Source organism: Arachis stenosperma, chromosome 8 (genome assembly GCF_014773155.1).
Source record: "Arachis stenosperma cultivar V10309 chromosome 8, arast.V10309.gnm1.PFL2, whole genome shotgun sequence".
NCBI classification, from domain to species: domain Eukaryota; kingdom Viridiplantae; phylum Streptophyta; class Magnoliopsida; order Fabales; family Fabaceae; genus Arachis; species Arachis stenosperma.
The window spans coordinates 16087604-16113294 of record NC_080384.1 but is presented as its reverse complement, the minus strand read 5'-3'; the positions used below and the strand labels follow the sequence as shown (position 1 = coordinate 16113294).

Below are 25691 nucleotides of genomic sequence, written 5' to 3'. Positions count from 1 at the left end.
GGAGCAGTTACAGCAAGTATTACAATTACTAGTTAATAACAGATAAGTAATTAGGCAAACCAAAATGAATTCAAACTCAAACAAAACATGAAAATGCATATGATGCATGCATGTCCTATAACTGATGATATCATCTGTCGGTTATATAGCCAACCCGACATGTCCTGGTAGCTAAACCATGGACAAAAACATACGTTGCGGAGCAAGTGAATTTGAGCTACAACCCCCGCATAACCCAGAGCGAGTGGAAGAACCACTACTATTGCTACTACCCATGCGGGTGTTTAAAAGCTCAACCTGGAGTAAGTGGAATAATCCACTGCTGCTGCTACTACCCAGGCGTCATAATCATTAACCTGGAGCAAGCGGGACGAACCACTATTCCTTACTACTGCCCAAGTATCTCAAAATACATTCATTCAATCTAAAAACAATCATCATTATTATCAAATTTCAAGCATTGACCTGAAGCAAGCGGAACGAACCATAATCCTTACTTCTACCCAGGTATCTCAATCAAATTCAATTTCATTTTCACATTCATTCTCATTATCATTCAATTATTCAAAAATCATACTCAAAAATCAATCTTCATTCTCGCACTCATTCTCATCATATCTCTTATTATTTCCTTCAATAATTCAAATTCAAAACACAATTCATTCTCTTCTAAATAAATCAAACTCCAAAATGTAACCTTTTCTCAATAATTGCAAAAATCAAATTATAAAACCCTTAAAAATCTAAATCTTTCTAAATAACCATTTTAAATGAAGTCTTAAATTTTTATAAAAATTTGGACAGTATCTCTAAAATTCAGACCATGCCACCCTTACGGGTCCCACCCAAGCCACAATTTCCAACCCGTTCCCAACTATCTTCAAATATCAAATCCTTTCTAAAATCAAAACAAATTCAAGTTTTGAATATTTTTGAAAATCAAACATTTCTAAAATGAAACTAAATTCTAACATTAAACCTCTTCCAATAATTCAAGGAAAATCAATTCAACAATGACCAACTTAACAAACCAAAATAGCAAATAAGAATAACCAGCTTCCTCAATAATTCAGTAAATCAATCAAATAAATAATCACAGCCATCTAAACAGTCCAATTCAATTCGTAAGACTCATGTAATTATAAAAATATATTTTTATATTATCATCGACTTATAACAACTCTTGAAAGTAAAATGAATTTAAGAAAACCCCCTACCTCGATAAACAAACCCGTAATCCAAACGCATCAAAGAAAGTCTTTTCTCTCAGCCTGCGGTCAGCGGAAGCCACAACCTCAGCTCAAACCGTATTCGCAGCAACCACAACAACATTAAAGCAACATGAAACATTCAGAGCACGACCTTACGTTACCAGAACCTCAGATTTTATAACCAAACATAAACACTTATTGTAATAACAAAACAAAGTAGACGCGACTCCGAATCGACCCGACAGTAGCTCCGATAATAACCCCAAGTGACAGCGGCGAGTAAAAACCCCGGGGACGGCGACTATAACAACCACGTAGCATCAAAATCTTGCCGGAACCCAAAAGAACAAAAACCAAACTTAAAACCCTTACCAAAAGTGGTCATCGGCAACGACAACGAGGTTTTGGATGGCAGAGGCGGCGTGAAGCTCTGGGGGTTCAACAACAGCGGCGGTGGCTCCCCGTCTTCTCTTCTGTTAACGTTTCCCTCTCCCTCAGATCATATCGGCGTCTGATCTCTGTCAACGGCAATGGAGCACGCGACGGTTGTGGCTGAGCTCGTCAACGATGGCGGCGATACGACGAAGACGGCACGGAGAGCAGCAGCGGCGCGACGACCCGTCTCTGCTCTGACAATGGACTGAACGGTAACGACGCGGGCTCCACAGGATGGCGACGCCTCCTTCTCCTCGCGCGGTTCTGGCGACAACTCGTGGACGGACCAGACGGTGGCGGCACAGACAACTTCTCCCCTCCACCGGCGCCCTCTTCCTATCGGATCTCCTTTTCCCTTCCCCCCTTCCTTTCTTCTTCTTGCGGCCTCCCCCTCTCCTCTCTTCTCTTTCTTTTCTTATTGCAGCCCTTGCTACTGCTGTGTGTGTTGTGTGTGTTTGTGATATTAGGGTTAGGGTTTGTTTTGGGTGAAAATAGGTATAATGGTGTTTTTGGTAATTTTAATAAAACTGGGACATAGGATATTAATTTGAAATCTAATTAAATCCTTAAAAATTACTCTAAAAATATTATTTTTTGTACTAAAATACTAATTAATTTAAAATCAAATATTTTAATTGAAATTATAAGATAATAAGATTAATTTATATAAAGAGGTCAACTATTTAAATTAAATCAAATTCTTATTATTTCATAACTACTAACGTTATAATTTAAATATAGAAAATAAACCAATAACTATAAAATTTGATAGGAATCTTAATTTATTTCAAATTCAATTAATCAAAACTTGCTTTAATTATCTTTAATAAAGAAATTTTTGAAATTAAAGCTATAAAAAGATAATTGAATTTGACATTAGTTTATAATAAAATTTTCAAAAGTTTTGGGTCTTACAAATGTCATTCCATAATTACTTCAACTCATCAACCAATGGCTGCAAGTAAATATCTGTCTTTACCTAGCATTTTTGGCTTAGGAATAATCATAGATAGAATAAAAGAGCTTTGATTCATGCAAAGCCATGGAGAAAAGTTGTATGGGATAAGAATCACAAGTCAAATGGAATACTTTGTGCTCATGTTCCCAAAAGGATTAAATCCGTCGCTAACTAAGGCCAAGCGAACACTGCGCGGATCCAATGAAAAAAGTATTATTCGTATCAAATTTTCTCCATTCTTCAGCGTCCCTTGGATGCCTCAAAAGACCATTGTTGTTGTGACCCTCTTTATGTCATAACATGTCTTTAGATATTTTGCTGCACATGAATAACCGTTACAGTTGCAGAATGAGAAAAAAGTAACGAAGAGTCTTTGCTGGTATTCATTTCCCATTTCTCTTGACATGAGTTTTTAGCTTGAGAATAGAACCCTTCCACGTCTTTTGCTTCCATCTTGAAGTTTTGCATCGTTTGCACTTGGTCAAGTCTTCATCATCATCCCAGTATAACATGCAATTATTTGGACATGCATCTATTTCTTGTATTCAATTCCTATTTTTCTAATTGTCTTTTTGGTCTCATGGAATGTCCTCTCATAACATGCTTCGACCGTACTTCCAGGCTCATACAATCAAAATCCGCACTAACCAACCAATGAAACACATTATACAAAAAATGAACATGGCCGGAAGATGCCAGATCCAGGGAGCTTTCAAATTTCATGTACCATTGAAGCACCACCTTTGAGAAAGTTCTATGTGATCTGGGTGCAAGTATAAATCTAATGCCATTGTCTGTGATAAAAAAATTGCAAATCCAAGAGGCACAACCCACAAGGATAACATTACAAATGACAGACAAATCTCTAAAGCCTACATAAGGATTAGTGGAGAATATCTTGGTCAAAGTGGATAAGTTCTTCCTCCTAGCAGATTTTGTGATTCTTGACACGGGGGAGGATGAGAATGCCTCTATAATTCTAGGAAAGTCATTTCTAGCTACTGGGAGAGCTCTGGTTGATGTGGAAGAAGGCAAATTAGTGCTTAGAGTGCATAATGAACAACTGGTCTTTTGTGTCTTCGAAGATGTACATTCATCAGGTGAAGAAGAGAGGTGCATGCAGACTGAGCTTATTGATCCAAACCTTCAAAACCTCCTGATGATGCACCACAAGATGTGCAGCCCAAACCTCCTTTGGTGACAATCAACAAAATTCTCCCTGACATCAAACCTAAGTTTAGTATCGGGAATGCATCATCCACCAAGGAGGAGATTATCAAAAAGAAGAAAGTACCCAGGGGATGGAGAAACAAAAGGATTTCCACTAAAGACTTCTCCCCAAGAATGAAGGTGGTATTCACTGCATGCCCAATCCTACTTCATACAATGAACAGGATCCTGTCTCTTGAGCATATAGAGTTGATCCATGAGAGCACAGGAAAGAAGTTCACAGTGAGGAGTGAAGAGATAAGCCTCTATGATCCTTCTCCTTAGAGGAGCTGACCGTCAAGCTAGTAACAGTAAAGAAGCACTTGTCGAGAGGCAACCCAATATTTTCGTATCCTTAAATTTGATTTCTTCTTTGATTCTTTTTACTTATTTATTTATTTAGTTTTGTTTGAGTTTTTTACTGTTTTTTCTTTGTTTTATGTATGTTTTAATTACGCAGAGTGATTAGAACAGAAACAGGTGCATTAAGAATTTAAGACAGAATTTCGGACACACTGAAAGAGTTGGCTTCAGACTGGATGGCGTCTAACTTAATTAGCCCAAATTAAACACCACATCTCACGCCAATTTGGTGAAACATTCGAGAGGCTAAACGTCACACTGGTACACAATTGAGGAATAGCCACTGGATGGGTAACGCCTAACTTAAAAATTCCAAAGTTAGGCGCACTCAAGTCAAAAAAAAAAAAGAAAAAAAAAGATAGGAGGGGGCGCGTAACTTGGTCTGCACCAAGTTAGGTGTGGAAGAGAGCTTTTCATCCGGAGCATCTAGCTTGAAATTCAGCAAATTAGACGCCACTCTTCTTACTGGGCCTTATATAAAAGAAAACGAAATCCTGTATATTCCCAAACCGCTTTGACTCATGACCAAATATTGAATTGCAAAATCCATGCGTCCATTACCTTACCCACAATTCTATATACCAATGTGACCAGTGACCACCCCCTATATATACGTAACTCCCACCCCCATTATATATATATATATAGTGACGGATCCAGAAAATTTTAGTAGTGGGGACAAAATTTATATAACATGATAATAATTTTTATAATAAAAATAGTATGTGTATATAAAAAATTAAATATTAAATTATTTATTAACTACTATATATCTGTGTATAAATACATATATTGTTTAACTTATTTTTAATGTGTATTTTATATTTCAATATATATTTTATACATATAGTTATTTTTTATGTATATATAGCATGCTTATTGTTATAATTATATTTTGTTATTGTAAAATACGATTAGCCTTCAAAATATCTAATATATAAATTAAAACACTAAAATAGTAATTTAAATAATAATATATAATTTAAAATTTTATTGTTTTAGGTTTTATATTTTTAAAAAATTAAGTAATTTTTCTTTTAACACTACCATCAAAATTTCTCTCTTTCTATGTATTACTAAACAACTATTTAAAAATTCATTTTCCAACGCAATTAGAAGCCGACTTTTATTGATATTTATAGTTAAAAAAGTTCTTTCAATTAATACAGTTGCTACGCAAAAATTAAAGCTAATTTTAGAAAAGGATAAATAATATTCTTTGGAGTTGATTTTTAAGAAAGAACACTAATTTCGTTTAAATATGAGAATTGATCATTCTAACGAATATCTAATAAAAAATTTTTAAATTAACAATTAAGTACCAATAATTGAGTAAAAAATTATTGCGGGGTCAAATTTAATAATTTAACAGGGACAAATAAATATTATTATCATGTACTACTCAAAAAAATTTTAAAATGTAGTGGGAGCACTTGCCCCCACAACAGTACATTTGGATCCGTCCCTGTATATACGTGTATATATATATATATATATATATATATATATATATATATATATATATATATATAACATAAAAAATAAAATAATAATAATAATAATATATATACAAAAAAACTAAAATAAAATAAAATAATAATATATATAAAAAAATAATATATATGTATATATATATTAATTCATTTTCACCTCTCTTATCCTTTTATTATTTTCTTCTTCTTCTGTAATAATTTTTGTTTTTACTCATCTATGCATTTTATATGTCCCTCCCTGTTTTCAATTTTTCTTTGCTTAAGGATAAACAAATTTTTAAGTTTGGTGTTGTCGCTTCGCTTGTTTTTTTCTGTTTATTTTAGTGGCACCAAAGGGAGGCGAATCATCTTCACAGAGGAGCACAGCCTGAAGAATGAGATGACCACTAGAATAACTGAGGTGGTTAAGTTCCTTTCATTCTATATTCCATTTCGTTCTTGTTATATTGTATTCCTGTTTTCTGCTATTCTACTTGAATGTCTGCATGATCTTTAGTAATTCTGAGTCCTATTTCTAGTTTAATTCTGTTATTTTAAAATTTCAGTTATCTATCTTTTAATTGAAGAGATGTCTCATGTATCGCTCACTGGACTTGAATCTAAAGGGAAAAAAAGAAGTGATGTATTACATGAGGAATTGAGTTGTTATTAAAAGAGTAGTCTTATTTACTTAAATGTGGTGGTATTATCTGTAATTCTGAATGCATGATATGAATAGTACATATTTGAATTTGAATCAAAGGATGTTGATGTATGAAGAACAAGAATTTAGAGAACTATTATGAATTCTCTGAAGTAAACAAAAGCTTAATCCTTGAAGCAAAAGAAACAGCAAAAGAAAAATAAAAGCAAGGTCCAAGGCTCTGAGCATCAATAACTAGGGAGGTCAGGCATGATTAAAAGCTCAAAGAGTTGTTTTCCTAGTCATGTGCTTGTGGTGTAAATGTGTCAAGTAATCCTTGAGACAGAGCACTAAGAGTCGAGATCAAGTGCATTTAGCAGAGTATGCCAAAGGCTTTGAGCACTACTGCCTGGGAGTAATTAAAAGAAAAATTAGAACTCAAAGAGAGTTCCCCAGTTAAGTGCTTGTGGTATTTTTGTGTCAAGTAAAGTTTGAGACAAAACATTTAAAGTCACGGTTAGGCTCAAGGTACAAAGCACCAAAGAAAAGAGAATGAAAGAAATTTTGCTGTGTTTAAAGGATTAAACCAAATATAAGGGCCAGAGAATTCATAATATTATTCGGATTCTCCTTCCAAATGACAGTGACATTTCTCTGATTCAAAGGATAGTGAGATACCAAAACTATTCAGGATTGCAGTGTATAAACCCCACTTTAGGAAGAGAGAGGAGCTTAATTGAACACTCACTTCTCATGCAAATTCACATCCTAAGCCTATATTAGTTTTGGTTGCTTGAGAACAAGCAACAATTCAAGTTTGGTGTTGTGATGCGTGAGCATCTTCTCTATCTTTTCCTAGTGAATTTGCATTCAAATCGTTGAGTTTAATCAAGATTTAAATATCTTTTAGCCACTATGAATGCTACTTTGAGTTGTGTGCAATTCTATTTATTTTAGGTAGCATTCATATGGATTTAATGGAGTTTCTGTAGAAAAAGAGAAGAAAGTGAATGATATTGTCAACCCTAACCTCCCTGTACTCCAACAGAAATAACTCGAGCTAAAGAGGTCCAATTGACGTGATTCTAGTGGCATTGGAAAGCTAACTTCCAGAGCTTTCCAACAATGTATAATAGTGTACACTTTTTCTCCAGAAATTTGGCCTTGGTGGTGCCTAACTTGGGATTTTCCAAGTTAGGCGCCAAAGGAGACTTCACACGCCAAAAGCATGCTGCAAGGGTGGCGCCTAACTTGGCTTTTCCCAAGTTAGGCACCAAGGCATAATCCCAGCGTTCCAAAGCAGGCTGCAAGGGTGGCGCCTAACTTGGGATTCTCCAAGTTATGTGCCACTTCAATGAATCAAGTGGCCCCCATTCATCAATTGAAGTCGCATGAAGATTTATTTATTTCTGATTTAAACTTTTATTTTATTTATAAATAGGAAAAGATATTATTTAGTTTTAGAAAATATATTTTTATAGTAATTAGGATTAGATATAAAATGGAAAAGAATCAGCCTTTCGGGATGATCTCTTCTCTTGAACCTCATTCCGCACTTTACAGTTTTTTCAGAATCCTTGTTTTCTCTCTGAATCATGAGCAACTAAACCTCCACTGTTAAGGTTAGGAGCTCTGTTTATTGTATAGATTGATACTATTACTTTTCTATTTTAATTCATGTATTGATTTCAATTTCAAGAATTATTTTCGTTTTTCATCTTATGAATCTGGGTGGAACAAAAGTATGACCCTTATTCTAATTGAGTTCTTGTAAAACTTGGAAAAACTCTTTGCTTGAATAACAGCTTGAAAACAATTTCTCCTAAGTTTCTAATTATCTGGACTTAACAGGATACGTGACATATAAATCCTCTTATATTTGGATAATTAGGATTTCTGTGACATATAAACTAGAATTGAACTTAACCCTCTAATTGGAATCAAGTGACCAAGGAATTGGAGGTTGATGAAGGTTAGAGGAGACTAAAAAGGTCTAAGAAATTAGGGTTTACTCACATATAGTTTGCCATGAATTGAATCTTGCATGATTAAAATAGTTATTAAGAAAAGTTAATCCGGAAAATAAATATATCTGAAATCTTAACTGTTTTCTCCCATATTATTCACACCAATTTACTGCTTGCTTTCTAATATTTTGAATTTACTGTTAATGCTTTTGAACTCTCAAAACACCATTTTCTGTTTGTCTAACTAAGTAAATCATGCACTCATTATTGGTTAGTCCATCAATCCTCGTGGGATCGACCCTCATTCACTTGATGTACTACTTGGTACGACCCAATATACTTGCCGGTTAGTTTGTGGGTTATAAATTTCACACTACTCTCACATATATTATGATGCCTTCAAAATTCTTCACAATATTCCCTATCGGTCACAGGGACACAAGAAAGAACGGTGGTGTTTACCCAAACTCAAAGACTAGGGGGGACTTTGGTTGACATATTCTTAAGAACAGTGCGAGATATAAAGGCTACACCTACAAATGCAAAAATAAAGAAGACCGTTACTAAAAGAAGTCGGACCTCATCCAAAACAGGTCGGGTAAATCAACAAAGCCAAAAAAGCTACTCTTTTCAAAACTTCTCCTATAGAACAACCAAATGGTGCCTCTCTTATGCAACATCGTCACATTAAAGCGACACCATTAAGGACAACACAATACATAAAGGGTAACAGCTACTGTAATACAAAAGAATATTCTTTCAGAGAAAAGAGAGTCTTTCAGAATCTTTTGATGACAAATGTTTTTAACATTCCAAGCGTTCCACATCAAACTTACAAGAAAATCAAAACAGACTTTTTTCAAACAAAAAGTGCAAAGACAGTATAAGCAAACTCAATAACAATAACAAAGCAATTCCAGACAAACAGAAATAAGAATTAAAAAAAAAAAGAGGAAATGAAACCAACCTCGATGAAGACTGTAAAAAAAGGGTGGGCATGTCTAAACAACAAAAATGTGGACGTTCCTCTTCACGCTGGCGAAAGCAAAAAATCTTCAAAATCCAAGATAAAGAAATCTTGAAAGGAACAAAAATGATCGAATTGCACAAGAGAAGTTCTTTGTGAAGGAGAAATGAAGCAGTTTTTTTCAGAAACAAGGAAAAGGGAGAAGAAAGGCTGAAAAGCCTTTTTACAAGGGACAAAGAGTGAACGGTTCTTTTATTCCTCTTTAAACGTGCACATATTTAAAGAAAAAACTGGCGCGCAACGGTCGCCCATCTTTAAAGAAGCAACGTTCGAAAATTTTTAAAATACGTCGAGTATCCGACCTATAGAAGGGTGGGACACCCGATATCTAAGCAGAAGCCACAAATTGCTTGAGTCCAACCTACAGAAAGCTCAGGACTCAAATAAGGGCATTGTTCATACCCTGCCTCAATAAATAAAAGCCAACCCCAATAAGACAAAAAGGCCTACCAAAAAGGGTGACCTTCACAATAAGCCCGACTTCTTTAAAGAGGTTAGACACCGGCGAAACGGGGCAAAGCTTTACCTACTCAAGGTAGGTAACTACCCACGAAAATCTTGACTAGAATCTTTATCTTCTCTAACAAGACAAGTCCTAACAAACTCTCAAGATAAAAGGAACAATTATTCATAAGAAAAGATGGAACTACTCTAATAAAGATGATTATCTATTCTACTATATATACACTGATACCCCTCAGGTATACTCACATTCTAATCTACTAAAAACTTGCTTAAAATTCTTGCTAACTTAAGCATCAGAGTCTCTTGCAGGTACCACCTCCCACCTCCTCATAAAGAATTCGGACAAGCGACACCTCGACACCAAAGAGGTCGAACGCTGTCAAACTAAGAAATCTAGACCTCACGTTCAAACCCAAATCAACGTTTTAAATAATTCTCGAAACAGATATATAAAGTTAAATTCACTCGAACTGACTTAACTCACTTTTAATTTTAGACAAAAGGCTGTTTGTGTTTGACATAAATATGATTATTGGAGATTTTACCCTATTATACCTTTTTAAAGTTCCTCGTGAGTATTGAAGTCATCAACCTTAAGTATGGTAACATTTTATTGCTTAATTGTGACTCTAAACAAAGTGAAACATACACATATAGCATTTTTGGAGTTTGATGATTGATGATAAATGATATTATTAACCATTGATAGTTGGCTATTTTCTTTTATATTTGAGTTTTGTATTGTACTTGTATAAAATTATAAATTTTTGGTTGTGTTATATTATTTTTAATTTGTAATTTTTATGATTTATATTATAATATATTTATATTTTATATATTTATTTATAATTTTATATATTATTTTATTATAATTTTATTATTTTAAGTGAACTATTAAATTAGTAAATCAGTATTTAGAATAATTAGATAATTAATTTTTAAGAATTTATATCTCCAAAAATAAAAAAATTAATAAAAATTATTATTAATTTTATAACTTCTATAAAATATATATCTCATAATTTTAATTTAAAAATAATTAACTTTTTATTTTATCTCTTTACTATATTTTTTTTAATTTCACAGGATCTTATCCCAAATTTTAAAACCTTGATTAAAACAACATGTACAATGCATTGAGACTACATTTTCTAAGTTTAGAGTATATACCCATTTTGGTCTTCAAAAAATTTTAGACTGGCCACTTTAGTCCCCAACTAAAATTAATTACTCGATTAGTCCTTAACAATTAATTCCGTCAGTCACTTAAGTCCTTTACTCCGTTAACTCTAACGGAGAACAAAATAGTCCCTGACAACTCTAACAGGAGACAAAATGATCCCTGATCTCATTTGTTCGTAATCGACACTGTTCTCTTCCAATTTCCATTATATCTCGCATAACACTAGCAGTCTAACATTATAACTTCAAACTACACAATGCAACTCTATAAATTTAATGTTCACAAGAAAAAAATCCTCAACTTGTTCTTAACCAATTCATACTCAGGAAACTAATGCCTATATCTCTCAACTAATTATCGTCTTCGATGGATCCCCTGAATCTAGACAGCAAGTCTGGTTTGTTAAGACCCGTCGTCGTCGTTGCCATCTCCCTCCTCCTCTGCCCTATCATCTCCATGACCACATTGTCCACCACTCCGATCGCTTCTTTCAGCTTCTTCTCCGAACCAATGTTTAGGAATCACTTCAGTTTTCATATGAGCGGCAACGGTGACATTGCTTGTTGTACTGATAGCTTGGATGCGAGGTCGAAGCTGTCTGCCAACTTTGACTCTGGAAAAGAAGGAATGAAGAACTCGGTGTCCATTTCAAATGAGAATTTACATATGATGTCGAAGGAGAATCTTCTCATGATGTTCTAATGTCCAACAATTTATATTGCTTGTCAGAGAGTGGCAAAAGACATGCCCTTGAAGTAGTTGTGGAACTTGGTCTTGAGGATGTCGTGGATGTGATGTTATCGAAGACGTGGAAGTTGATGCTTTTGGTGGGTGAAGTGCAAAGGAGGTGGATGTAGCAGTCACAAAGATTTAGGAAGTGTATGGTCCATGACATGTTGAGATAGGTGCGACACGTGTGACAATTACACCATGGCTTAATCTTAGAGCTAAAAGAAGACTGTGAAGGTGAAGAAGGAGAGTATGAATGTTAGGGTTATGCAAGATATGATAAAAATTGGAGAAAAATAGTGTCGTTTTCGAATAAAGGGATCAGGGATCATTTTGTCCCTTGTTAGAGTTGTCAGGGATCATTTTGTCTCCTGTTAGAGTTGTCAGAGACTATTTTGTCCTTCGTTAGAGTTAACGGAGTAAAGGACCTAAGTAATTGACGAAATTAATTGTTAAGGACTAATCGAGTAATTAATTTTAGTTAGAAACTAAAGTGTCTAATCTAAAATTTTTTGAGAACCAAAATAGATATATACTCCTAAATTTATTATTTTATTTTGAAACCAGTTTTCTAAATTCTAAGCATCTTGGGGACGCTACATGCATGCATGGAAAGTCGGCGACCCAAATTTAAAAAGAAAAGAAACTGGGTATCCACTATCCCCCACTTGCCCTTTTCCAATCTAGGGTTGGCAATGGTGAGTAGGGGCAAATTTTGTCATTTTTGACTTCATTCATAAAAATCAAACTCTAATCCGTAATATGGATATCCGCTTTTATTATTATTAAAATCTATTTTAAAATTTATATAACCATTTTCGTATTACATAAACTAAGAATAAATTATTAAAATAATATTTAAAAATTTATATAGTTGACAAAAAAATTTTAAAAACTACTAATAATAAATAAATTTTCGAAAAGATTGAAAAAGAATTATTAAAAAATTAAATATTAAATATATATTTTAAAAAAATTTTAGAGATCAGATTTTAATATAGATTTTTATAATCATTATTAAAAAAATAAAATTTTTTTATTTTTAAAATTTGGTAATTTTATGTCAAGTAAATTTTTTTAAAGAGTTTTTTTATTATAAATTATCACATTTTTTTAAAAATAAAAAAAATCTAGAGATCAAATTTTGCTCCAAATTTTTTTGTGCACCTTCTAAATATTTATTTAGATCAAATATTGTCATAAAAAATTCAGATCAAATGTTAAAAAGCCAGCCAAATTTATTTTTTTGGTCAGCAATAAACCATCAATATTTAAAAGGTGTGAATTACAAATATATTATTAAATTATTAAATTAAAAAAATTAGATTAATAGTTAAAAGTGCTGCCAAAAAAACAATAAATTCTATTAACTTTTGAACTTTTTTCAATAAAAATAAATATCCATAACTCATTTATTAAATGTAAGATAATCTTAATTAAATTCTAACTTTAGATTTTTGTATAAATAAAATAAAGTATTATATCATAACGGATCCATCCCCACATATTCCCGTTTAAGCAGGTCTCTTTGCCATCCCCAAAAGCAACTAAAAATTGCCCGTTTTGGTATTTCATATTGATGAATGATGAGCATGCCCAGAGGGAAATGGAGACAGCTCACAGATTTCTCAAATCCTGTAAAGTACTTTGGTCTTTGTATGATCTCTAAAATTTGAATTTTGTTTTATTTATCCGCGAATTCCGACCAGCTACAAGGGTTTAGGTAACCACAGAATCTTTGTTGTTGGAGGAACAGAATGCTTGAATAGCTGCGCACCATAGTTCAACAACAATCAAGCGATCAACATACGTTTCCCTTTCAGTAATAATGTGTCCTTCGATAGATGTGGACTCAAATTCAGAAGCAAAAACATCCATGAAATTCAAGGCACGTCATCATTTAAATTTATTCGAGATTTTTGTGCGAAATTTGTCGGTCCAAAAGAGCATTTCTGTTTCTTATTCACTTGTTTTGGTTCCTCGGCCATGATTTGACACGTGTGGGTATGATTGCATGAACAATGGACAATTCGGTATCAAGCTTATCCAAGTTGTCTCTTCTCGTCTTCGAAATCTCAACATCCTGCATTATATTCTAATGTGGGCAAAAGCCACTAGAATTGCATTCTCTAAGAACCAACCAAAAACTATATAATGACTTGACATTGCATGAAGCAAAGGGATACACTTATGTTGAATTATTAGACAGAATATAATCAATGAAAGGCCACTGGCAAGTGGCAACCAATAATACAAATTTACAAGATGTCGAACAATAAATTTATGGCTACTAGCAAGTTAAGGAAAGCCATTGTAATTGTTCAACTCGCCCCACACTGTTAGCTCAACTTCTTCCCATGACTTTGCTGATCTCAATTCTTTCCATATAGTAAAAATAGCTCCCAACACATTCTCATCATGCAAAATACAATAGCACCTACAATTTGCAAAAGAAAATTAAGAAATCCGTGAGTTAATTTGAAATTGCTTGCTCCTTGATAGGAAGGACAAAAAAAATATCTCTATTTCTGTAGAAGGCAGGCACACAAATATGTCTAACGCCATCTATAACTCAAGTCAAACATTATATTCTTGAATCTTGATGTATCTTAATCCAAGCAAAGATCAGTTGCTTTTCCACTTCAATGCAATCAAATAACTTCATATGCATATAAAGAACAAACTGTTCATTGCTCTCAGAAATTAACAAGCATTCGAAAGGTTCAGAATTATCAATTTAACATCATGCATAGTTTTGCACCTACAGACTACTTCAAGAGTTTCAGTTATGAATTATCTGAATACTTTTATTAAGGCCATGTGCAAGGTAGACAACCATTAACATTCCTGATTCTTGAAAGTACTGATGATAATTTTGACAAGGTATCCATCATTGCCATGCTTAGATCTTTCAGGAGAGCTTGATTGTTTCTATTCATTTATATGTGGCTAGTTCCGTATTTCCATATAACCCACACGCCCAGATTGAAATATGCAATAAAGAAAAGGTCAAAAGTAGTGGAAGAACTACTAGTATGCAAGAGAATTATGATAACTACTTACATGGCAACATATGAAAGTCGGGCATACTTCTGACCACCATCTGTTGACTCGTACTTTGATATGGGACTTGCAAAAGGAAGTTTATAGCTTTCTAAAAATCGCTTAAGGAGATCTGAATCACCTCTAAAGACATCTAAATAAATTGGTATCAAGTCAAACAGCGGATCACCTGTAAAAGAAATTAAAAAAGTTTGTTAAATCACTACCAACCAAATAGAACGTCAGAATGCTCGCAATGTATACATACGATAGATTGAAAACTATTAGGAAGCGAAGACTGAGGAACATCAAACAGTATTTAGGGATGATAACATTCGTCTTGTTCTAGAGAAAACGCATCATCAGTTCAAATGTACAAACAAAAGTTTCTTGTAGATATTGGAAGTTTATAAATGATAATGCCATATAATTAAAATGCTCAAAAGTAAATTATAAAACAGATGAACATTATTGTAGAAGTCGGATAAAAATTCTCGGAACAGGCAGGAAGACATACTGACCTATTGAAAGATCACTGAAATCAAGGATATAACTAGGACGCCAGGATTTCACTTCATCATAGCTGCTCAAATGACCATTTACCTTGGCAGCATCTTCTGCATTCCCACTTGAGATAGAATAAGCCGAAGATGGTTCCATGTAAATGTTATCATCCATAATATCAGAGTGTATCCAAGAGCAAGGTTTACAAGCACCCCTTGGGAGATTCTGAAGTCAAATAAAAGTAAGAAATTTGAAAACCAATTTTATTCTGCTGTATCCAGTAGGAAAGAAGTGAGTTTGGAGAAACCTCAATTATGTTTAGCAGCTTAGCAAAATCAGGCGGGACATATTCATCAATTTTCTCTATCAAACTGCTAGGGATTGGATCTCCCCTACAAAATTACGACAAATGAGAGCGAATAAGAAACTGAAGATTCATCATAAAAAATTAGTATATTATGGAAGCACAAACTCAGAAGCAGCAAATGCAACACATGGATAAGGTACAATCTAAACATGGTGAAGCAAAAGTGAAAAGGGAGTTCATAAATGCTTCATAAACACAGCTACTAAAATTGACATTCACTGTATCTGGAAAAGCATAAAGTTAGTAAATACTCTCCATGAAACTTCAAACTCCAAATTGATCAGAAGATCATTATATTGAACGCACAAACAAAAACAGTACTTTTCCATCAGCAACTTCTTACATATCTTCAAATTCATACTTCTTCAACAAGAAATTAAGGTGCTCAAAAGAAGGTAAATTATACCACTTGGTCAAACGGCTTGAAACATTCTTCCGCATCATTGTTAAGTTTCTTAGGAAGACTCCCCATTCTGCTGCAGTATTTGATTTATAATTAACAGTTGCACCACAACCATCAGTTCCAGTAAAGCTCAATTCATGTTCAATATCTGTTAAAGATGAAATATTCAAAGGTGGATGTGGTAAGAGATGAAGGTGGTTCAGCTGCTCCCCTAAGAAGGAGGCCAAGTTTGTTGCATCTTCCCATGACAGTGTGTCTCTTCTGCAGGAGAACATAAACAACATTCAGAGAAGAGAACTGCTACTGACAAAATCAAAGATTTAGAGTTGATCAGCGGGATGGTGAAATTATCAGTGAATCACAAGGATAAGACTTACAAATCTGCAAACATTTTCCCTTCACATCGTTTTATTATCATATATGGCCATATACTTGAGTGACCTGCTAAACTATCCGATTCATCCATTTCCATCCCAGCATTCTTATACTCAAGTTGTTTCTTGCCCCATACCCCAAATGAGAAACCATGAACATCACATTTTGTCTTGATGAGATTGCTCTTTGAAATGACGTCAGGGACTCCTTTTCCATCCCAAGTTAAATTGTTAAAAGATCCATCTTCAACGTAAATGATCCCATTGGCCAAAATACTAGGAATATGTTTCTTGAGAGGGGAGTTGATTTCATGAAGTAGGCTGTAAAACTCTAGCTGTAAAAGGCACAAAATCCAAGTTAGATTTGTATGGCAGATGCAATAGAAACAGAATGGCAATAAAGTACCTCTGTGCCAAAACCATAAAGAGAAGCTTCCAGTCCTCCTTCAACATAAATCTTAACAACAGAGTTCCCCACTAGATAAACCTATTTAGAGAACAAAAAATATTACTGTAGTTAAAAAGAAGCTTCATACTCCACAAGTACTCTATTAGGTAATCCAATAATCATACCACATGCCATCATCATGTCCTAATTTAACTAGGGAACCTTGAGGTATAGATGGCAACTAACTAATTGGGTTGCATATTGTAGTCAATCAATAAGAATGTGACAATATTCTTGAATGCAAGAGGAAAATCAGTATCAACACAAACCCAGAAAAGACCATCAATATGTTTAGGACAATAAAGACCATATATTTTCACAAAAGCCTAAGAAAACTAAACAAATACCAGTGAGATGACAATTAGTAAATAGATGAATGAAAACTCACAGGATTGCTACCCGAGCCAACTGGAAGCCTTTCATCGTCACTAGGAAGAGGCAAATTGTGGATGGCACAAATTTTTGATGCACATTCCAACCACTTGTCAGCATTTAGTGCAATACATGCCCCCTAGATATATATGTAAAATGAGGTCATAAAATCTGATAAGGTGACCACTACTTGGGGGGGACAAGAAACTAACCTTCCATATAAGCTCTCTCATTTGTGGTTTTTGAATCCAAAGCTTCGACAACCATTCTCTTAGTTCTCGTTGACCAATGCTGTTGCCTACGCTCCACGGGGAAAGGTAATGGTCTCTATCTCTATCCAATAATATGGATAAGAACTCTATATCATAGGAAAATCCATCTTTCCATAAACCATAGTTCCTAGATGCGCCATTTACGGTACTTTCAGAATTTAGATTATCTACATCTTTGATAGTTTTGGCTCTTTTCTCTTTCCTAGACAAATCAGAATAACATGCCGTGCTCTGTCTGACATTTTCATAAGTTTCTTCATCTAAAGCAAGCCATCCAACACGACAAACTCCTTTATGACGATAACCAGGAGCCATGTCCAAACATACAAATTCAAAATTATTTGAATTCACATAATTCTGAGTGACAGCGATAGTTGTTTCTAAATTTAAAACACAGTGCCACCATCCACTTGGAACGTAAATTGTCTCTCCTGGTAGTTGTGTACACTCAATTGGCTTGTCTTCATCGGGAAGGAGAGGATAATAGTCCAGCCACCACTTAAATAAACAGAAATATGATTAACCACGTCAGTAGTTGGACACAATACACTTGACATGATTAATGATCATAGATCTGAACCAGCATAAAGAGGATATATAAATCACTGTAAATGCAAAATTATAGTACCTGAAGTGATGACGGGGTCTCAATATTGACATCACCATCTTCTTCGTTAACATGCACTGTCACACCCAAAGGCACCTTTCCTGGAGGATATAATGCCCACCTACCAAATGCAAGTGAAAGCCTCATAACACTGCTTATTTTAAACATAATCAAGCACTAAGATACATATATCTAAGAATCAAATTAAAATTCATGTTTATCAAAGAATGTTAGATGAGTGGAGAAATAGCACCTTAGTACTTATCTACAAGAATAAAGGGGATATACAGAGATGCGAAAACTATAGAAGGATCAAGCTCATGAGTCATACCATGAAGTAATGGAAAAGGGTGATAAAACAGAGGCTGAGACAAGAGACACAAATAACAGAGAACCAATTTAGTTTTATGTCAGGCAAATCTACCACTAAAGCTACATACTTGTTAAGAAGGATGATGAAGATGTATCGTAGTGATAAATGGAATCTACATATGGTGTTTATTGATTTGAAAAAAACGTACGATAAGGTGTCAAGGGATGCTTTATGGAAGGTTTTGGAAAGGAAGAGAGTAAGGATCACTTATATTCGTGCAATTAAAGACATGTATGATGGGGCTACAATTAGTATGAAGACTCAAGGTGGTGTGACAGAGGAATTTCCTATTGGTATAGGATTACACCAGGGATCATCCTTAAGTCCATACCTTTTTACATTACTCTTGGAAGTACTCATAGAGTATATCCAAGAGTCTGTGCCATGGTACATGCTTTTTGTCAATGATATCATGTTTATGGGAAAATCAAGGGAAGACATAAATAAAATGTTGGATTTATGGAAAGAAGTTCTAGAAGTGTATGGTCTACACATAAACCGTAGCAAGACGGAATATATGTAATGTAAGTTTGGCCGCCGAAGGGAAAACCCCAACAAAAGTGAAAATTGGAGAAGACATCATACGAAAAGTTAAAAATTTTAAGTATCTTGGATGCATCATACAGGATAATAGAGGGATTGACCAGGATGTAAACCATAGGATCCAAGCAGGTCGGTCAAAATAGTGGAGTGTGTCTGGTTTTATACGTGACAAAAAAATGCCTTTAAAACTTAAAGGTAAATTCTATCGCACTGCTATCTGACCGGCTATGCTTTATAGTACAGAGTGTTGGGCGGCCAAAGAGGAGCACGAACATAAGTTAAGTGCAACAGAAATAAAGATGTTGAGATGGATGAGTGATCATATGCGATTAGATAGAATAAAGAACGAAGATATAAGAGAGAGAATTGGAGTAACACATATTGTGGAAAAGATTGTAGAATCACGTCTCAAATGGTTTGGACATGTGAGAAGAAGACCCACAGTGCACTCAGTTAGGAGAGTGGATGAGATGAAAAATGGATAATGGGTGAAAGACAGAGGAAGACCGTTCATAAGGTAGTCAAACGAGATCTACATGTAAACGGTCTCTCTGTAGACATGATACATGATAGAGTTCAATGATGTCATTTGATCCATGTAGTCGACTCCACCTAGAGGACAAGGTTTTGTTGTTGTTATTGTTTTAAGTTAAATAACTGAACATAGCAGTGCCACGTCTGCCCTCACTTAGTGTTATGCTTTGCCATGAAGTTGATGTAGGAATCAATGATTTTCCTATATGAAAACGGATATCTAGCAGTTCCTACCTCGCCCACAGGCCACAGTAGGCACGCACAAAACCAAATATAATACAGAAACCACAAAACTTATATTTATTTATGGCTACTGTACATAAACATCCAAGAATCCCAAAAGCTGTAAGGATTGCGATATCTATATAAGGAGTTAAGGTATCCTTTACTATTCTTGTCCAAACTTGGTCCAAAAGTTAACATTTTTTGCAAGTATCATTGTATATATCAGCACAGCATGCTTGATATATCCAACCAGTGTAACTCAATAATAACAATAGCAATAATCTGGAAGCAGGAAAAAAATATGTTTAATGGTTTAGGTTTTTTTTTTTTATGATTTATGTCCATGTAAGTTTTACTCATGGGGCTAATTCACGAGAATAGGCTAGTTTGACATCCTTACCAAACATAAGCTAAGGATTAAACTAAAACCAGAAAATGCATGTAGCTTCCTTAGATACCATGTTACAGTAGATGTCTGTGCTACACAACCAAATAGAACACAAAAATTCGCATCAAGTAGCTCAAGTTTTTACCTTTTACGGCCAGAAAGAAGAGTATTCCATGCACTAGTAAGAGCTGGATCAACGTGCCAAGAGGCACCAGATCTCTGTGGTCCAATTATTAGCCACCTATAGGATGGTCTTTGTTCAGCATCTAAGATATCAAAGAAGTCTTCTTGAAAAAGATGAGGTACAGAATAATCCTTCAATAAGCTAGGTGCAACTTCACCAAACTGTACACAAATTATTAAATAAAAATTAAAAGAACTCCCAAGCTCTCAAATTGAAAGGACAAGAATAAGATATGGAAATGGTGGATGGAGACAGCCAGAGCATTATTGATACATGAATATCCCTATCCAAGCACCTTTTCATCAAAAATATATAAGGGATCTTCATCATGCTGAACTTCCATGTATGAGACATAATCCTTGAATTTCATGGAGACCTTCCGAGAACTCCTTTGGGAAATTTTAAATGCTACGTCTCCATAGTTTTGCAACAGCTGATCAGTTGTCCATTTATGCCTGGCAGGCCATGTCTCAGCCAATCCAGTAAGCATAACCTGGGGTTTGTAATTCATCAAACTTGTAAACATCAACAATAAAATCCCGGTAGAAACAGAAATAATGTCAACTACAACACAAAACATCATGTGTAATGGACCCCTTGAGTTAGATAATATTTACTTATCTCTCAAATTTCCATCTTTACAAGAAAAGAAAAACAGTATCATTGACCAAAGATAGCTCCTATTCCTCCAAAACAAATTATGAAACAAAAAGGAACAATTAGAAGATAGAGCTTGAAGATATTGGGTGGTCCATTTACTTTAGTTTTATTAAGAAAATAAGTGATTTTTAATTAAAAGATATTTGCCAAAAAGGCTTGACAGTATATTTGAAAGGGAAAAAAAAACAGTAAAACCTAAAATACACCCATGTTCTCATAAGTTGTAAAAGTTGCTTCTGAAAAAAGAAAAAGTTGCATATAGATCACTGAGCAAAAAAAAGAAACAAAACAAAAACTGAAGCATACACCCATTTTTTTGTTGGTTACATAGCTTAAAGATAGACATTGAAATTTTGAAACATAACCATGATGAGGGAAAAAACTAATGTAGATTACTAGTGTAATTATTTTTGTTTTGTACCGGTTTCTTTGCATCATACTGGTCATAGAAATCCTTCAAGGATAGGTCTTTCCTTCTTTCCACATTTCCATCATCTGCATGAAACGACTCCAATGTGGTATGACATCGGTATAATCTCCTGTACAAAAATAAAGAGTTGAACCCTGCAGGAAGGTAAATATCCCTGGTTTAGAGGAAACATATAAAATGGCTCATAAAATCCCTGCAGAATCAAAACTGTTACCATCAAAGTATAGTGGTCGTGGTTGATACTCTTTGTATTTGTCTGGCAGATTCTCACTGCATTCATGATACCCAACTCGGAATATGTAAGCATAAAAGTACAAACCAAAACAAAAAGGAAAATGGATAATAAATGTTAACTTAGAAGCATCAATGGAAGACAGGAGAAACATACTTATGCAGCAGGGTAGTTTTCTTCCAAGAGCCTTGGTACTGAAGCAAACCAGATGTCCCTTTAAGGCATAGACTCATCCACAGTGGTTCCTCATTGCACAACACGTACATGACACTGCCCACAAAGATTAACCGAAGAATGTAAATAAAAAATTGGCCAGAATCCACTGTACTCACTACTCAGTCAACCTTATCAGACTCTCTCGAGTTAACAGAGTTACAAGTTTAGGTCCCTAAATTGAGGTTACGAGCCTAACCTACTCGAGTTCAGATTTTTTTTATCTAAAAAATTGCTTCTTAATCAAGCCTTGTAGCATAAGCATTGCAGAACTACCGTGAAGTAAATGAATAATGAATAATGAAACGCTGTATACGAATTTCAGGTATGAATCGAGATTCTGTAAAAATGATTCGACAAGTAAGAAAGAAGAGCATGGCAGCAAATGAGTAATGTGAAGCTCAAATGATGAATCAAGTGTTCATGAAGCAAAATCAAGAGAGAAAGAAAGGTAGATATGGATGTGAATACCTGCTAACGCAGGCAAGGCGAGCAACGTCGCGAGGAGAGAGAGACTCTAAGATTGAGCAGAGGGTTTCATCGGGAAGGACCCCAAGGTCTCCGAGTGCTTCTGGCCTGCGATCTCTATGCGCTGAAGAATCATCCATCGAAACGACAAGTCGGATTCAAAAAAGAAATATGACCTCTTTCTCTTTAAGTTTAGTCTCTAACTTTCTATGCTATGCTGCGGAGCTTCAGAAATCAGAATTATCCGTCAAAACGACAACCGAAATTGTTTTGAATTTATTTATTGATGGTTAATCGTTGCCCGACCGCGTATTTTGAAAGCGCATCCTTATTCCTTACCGTGTGCGCGCTTTTCGTTATTGCTACGTCACCCTTCTCGCTTTCTTCTCCTCCACCTCCTTTTGGTGACCGCCCAGACCAAAAATCCCCTTATTTTCTAATATTGTTTTCATAGCGGGCTTTGACTCCCATTAAATTCATCAGGTAGGTTAAGTGCTTAACCAGGATTGCAAAAGGATTTTTGTTAATTGGTTTTCTATAGACTTGATTGAGGTTGGGTTATTTCTTCTATATTCTTTCAAATGGGCCTGGTACATTTGCCCACTACAAAATGCCAAACAAAGCCTAGACTACACGAATGAATTGGGTTCCACTAACCCAACATGAGGTGGAGGATGAGATTTGCTGAAGGCAAGGTAGAGGTTTTGACTAGAACCAACTCAAACCATCACCCTTTCTCAATCCATGACCATGTTGAACCTGTTCTTATACATCACAGGGACAGACCTTTTAGATACGAGGCTATGTGGAATTTATAGCCAGAGTTTGAGGAATGCATTAAGGGAGGAGAAAACAACCCTTACTCAATTAACTGAACACCTAAGAAGTAGAATGGGGAGATTTTTGGACACATACAAAAGAAAAAAGAGAGATGTTTAGGAGGATAGGAAGAATTCAAAGAGCACACAATTTCGGGAACAATCCCTTCCTAGAAGACCTTGAAAAGAGTTTGAATAAGGAGCTTGAGGAATTACTTAACAGGGTGGAAGTTCTATGGATGCCGAAGTTTAGAGACATTTGGTTGGTGGAGGGAGACAAAAAGACTAGATATTTTCATACAAGAATAGTCATAAGTAGAAGGAAGAATAGAGTGGCAAAACTCAAAAATGCACAAGGACAGTGGGAGAAAAATCAAGAAATCCTTGAAAACATGGCTATCACATTTTTTAGGAAGCTATACAGCGAGGAATGGACTCATACCCAAGCCCCCTTGGAGCAAAGCCTATCTGAATATCACAGAGGAATAGATCAGAAACTTAAATGCAAGGTCTACTCCGGAGGAAATTAAGAGAGCAATGTTTAACATTGGCTCCTTCAAAGCCCCGGGATACGACGGATGTCCAACAATGTTCAAAAAAAATAAATAAATAAACTGGAACATCCTAAAAGAAAGTGTGCATAAGTTTATAGAGGTGTGGTTGGAGCCGAACCATATCAAACACTATGATCAGACCCTTATTACATTGATCTCTAACACCCGGTTGTTTGATGTCCATATCTTGTCAAGACATAAATAAAGTGGGACATATTTATTGTTTGGTTTGTGAAACACAAAAATGAGAAGAACATGCTTACACACAAATATACACAAGATACATGTATTTTATATCTCACTAAAATTGTGAGACACAAATTTTGGGTAATAGACACAGATCTGGATCATTTTTTTCAGATTATTTTATCTTTATTCATTTTTTGAAATTCCAAATCTCTCCTCTTTTTATTACAAACCCTAATAAGTGATAATTTCTTCTACTCTAATTCTGCATCATCGAAACTATATTACCACCGCACATTGTCTTTGTTTTCCAACGACTCTCCTCTCAGATTACTGTGTGCTGTGCTCTGTTGGCGGTGAGCTTGTGTTGCTACTCCGCCGTCTTTGCCTCTCCATCTCGCAGCCGCATTAGCCTCCTCCTAGTTGTGCTTCTGCTGCGTATTGAGTCTTTTTTGCTCCGCCGCTGCAACATCTGCTCCATCGGTATGCTTTGCCTCATTGCCTCTGGTATTTTACTTTTGTGCTATTTTTGTTTTAATTTTGATTATTGATCAGATGCGTTATTGTTGATTAAGTGTTATTGTTGCTGCTGCGATAAATGACATTCTGCTATCGATCTACTCTTGTTATTGGTGCTGATTGTTGATAAAACTAGTGATAAAAATGTTATTCAAATTGCTGATTACTATGTTAATAAAATTGCTTATCAAATTATTAATAGGCCATATTTTTAATTATCTTTTGAAAAATACTAAAGGGCAATTTATTTGTATTGTGTTTATAAAATTGTTTATCAAACTGCTTACCAAATTGTTGACCAAGTTGTTTGTATTATATGTGTGTAGAAATTGAATAAATTGGATGATAATTGTTTGTAGAAATTGTCATATTAATTTATAAGTCTGGATCTTGTTTTATTGTGATAGTAGCCAGAGTCAATTTTATTTTAGAAAGTTATCAATCACCTATTTTAAAGCATTATTTTCCTTATTTTACTTAATAAAATTACATATTAAAACTCTTAATTATATTTCAGCTCACATTTTTATTGATATGTATTTAATTAGATTTTAATTATGTCTTTCTTATTTTGTTCATGGTAAGACAGTTGGTTGATTACTTAGCTTTGAAATCTATTAGTATGCTTTAACTTTGATTATGTAAGTATATGCTTATGTAATGAGTATTTTTTTCTATTTTTAGTTTAATTGAGTGTTTTTCTTATTCGTACAAATTATTAGAGTTCTTCATTTATACATTTACTTATTATTGTTTTTTAAGAAGTGATGATGGATCGTTCTGAACAAATTAAGTTATGTATTGGATATTATTAGATTATGAGAATGCAATTTGACATGTTAATGTTGCTTTTTTTAGTTACTTTATATATGTATATTAGGAATAGAAGGCGGGGTCATTCTTCGATTGGTCGAAGAGTGAACACATTGCCATTAAGGTGAGATGCATTAGATAATATCATTGGAGAGGGTGGAGATAGAAATTGCATATGGGAGTTAAGAATGAGTTTGACCGCATTTGCAAAATTTATGTGAATTGCTACAAGTTCAAGGTAGATTAGACGAAGATGGTCATACTGGCATAGGCGAGCAAGTAGCTACTTTCTTAATCATATTAGCTCACCATACCAAAAATCGCAGCATACAAGTTAGGTTCTATAGGTCTGGTAAAACTATTAGTAGGTATTTTCACAAGGTATTGTGTTCGGTTTTGCATGTCCAAAGTATTTGCAAAGACAGACCCTGTACCGGAACATTGTGTAGATCTTAGATGAAAATGGTTCAAGATAAGTCGTGTATGTAGCTCAAATTTTT

The 25691-nt window shown here is 34.6% G+C and overlaps 1 protein-coding gene across 1 annotated transcript; it reads right to left on the bottom strand.

The window, feature by feature from the left end:
- Nucleotides 1–13197: 13197 nt before the first annotated feature.
- Nucleotides 13198–22720, bottom strand: LOC130944141 (lysine-specific demethylase JMJ21). Its single transcript, XM_057872316.1, has 16 exons — nt 22305–22720; nt 21777–21890; nt 21603–21658; nt 21380–21522; nt 20594–20791; nt 20260–20459; nt 18073–18172; nt 17385–17942; nt 17189–17311; nt 16759–16839; nt 16356–16687; nt 15982–16239; nt 15516–15600; nt 15226–15433; nt 14726–14894; nt 13198–14099 (listed from the first exon to the last, which is right to left on the bottom strand). The coding sequence occupies exons 1-16, from the start codon at nt 22439–22441 to the stop codon at nt 13961–13963; spliced, it is 2901 nt and encodes a 966-aa protein (XP_057728299.1). The 5' UTR covers nt 22442–22720; the 3' UTR covers nt 13198–13960.
- Between the last annotated feature and the right edge of the window lie 2971 nt (nt 22721–25691).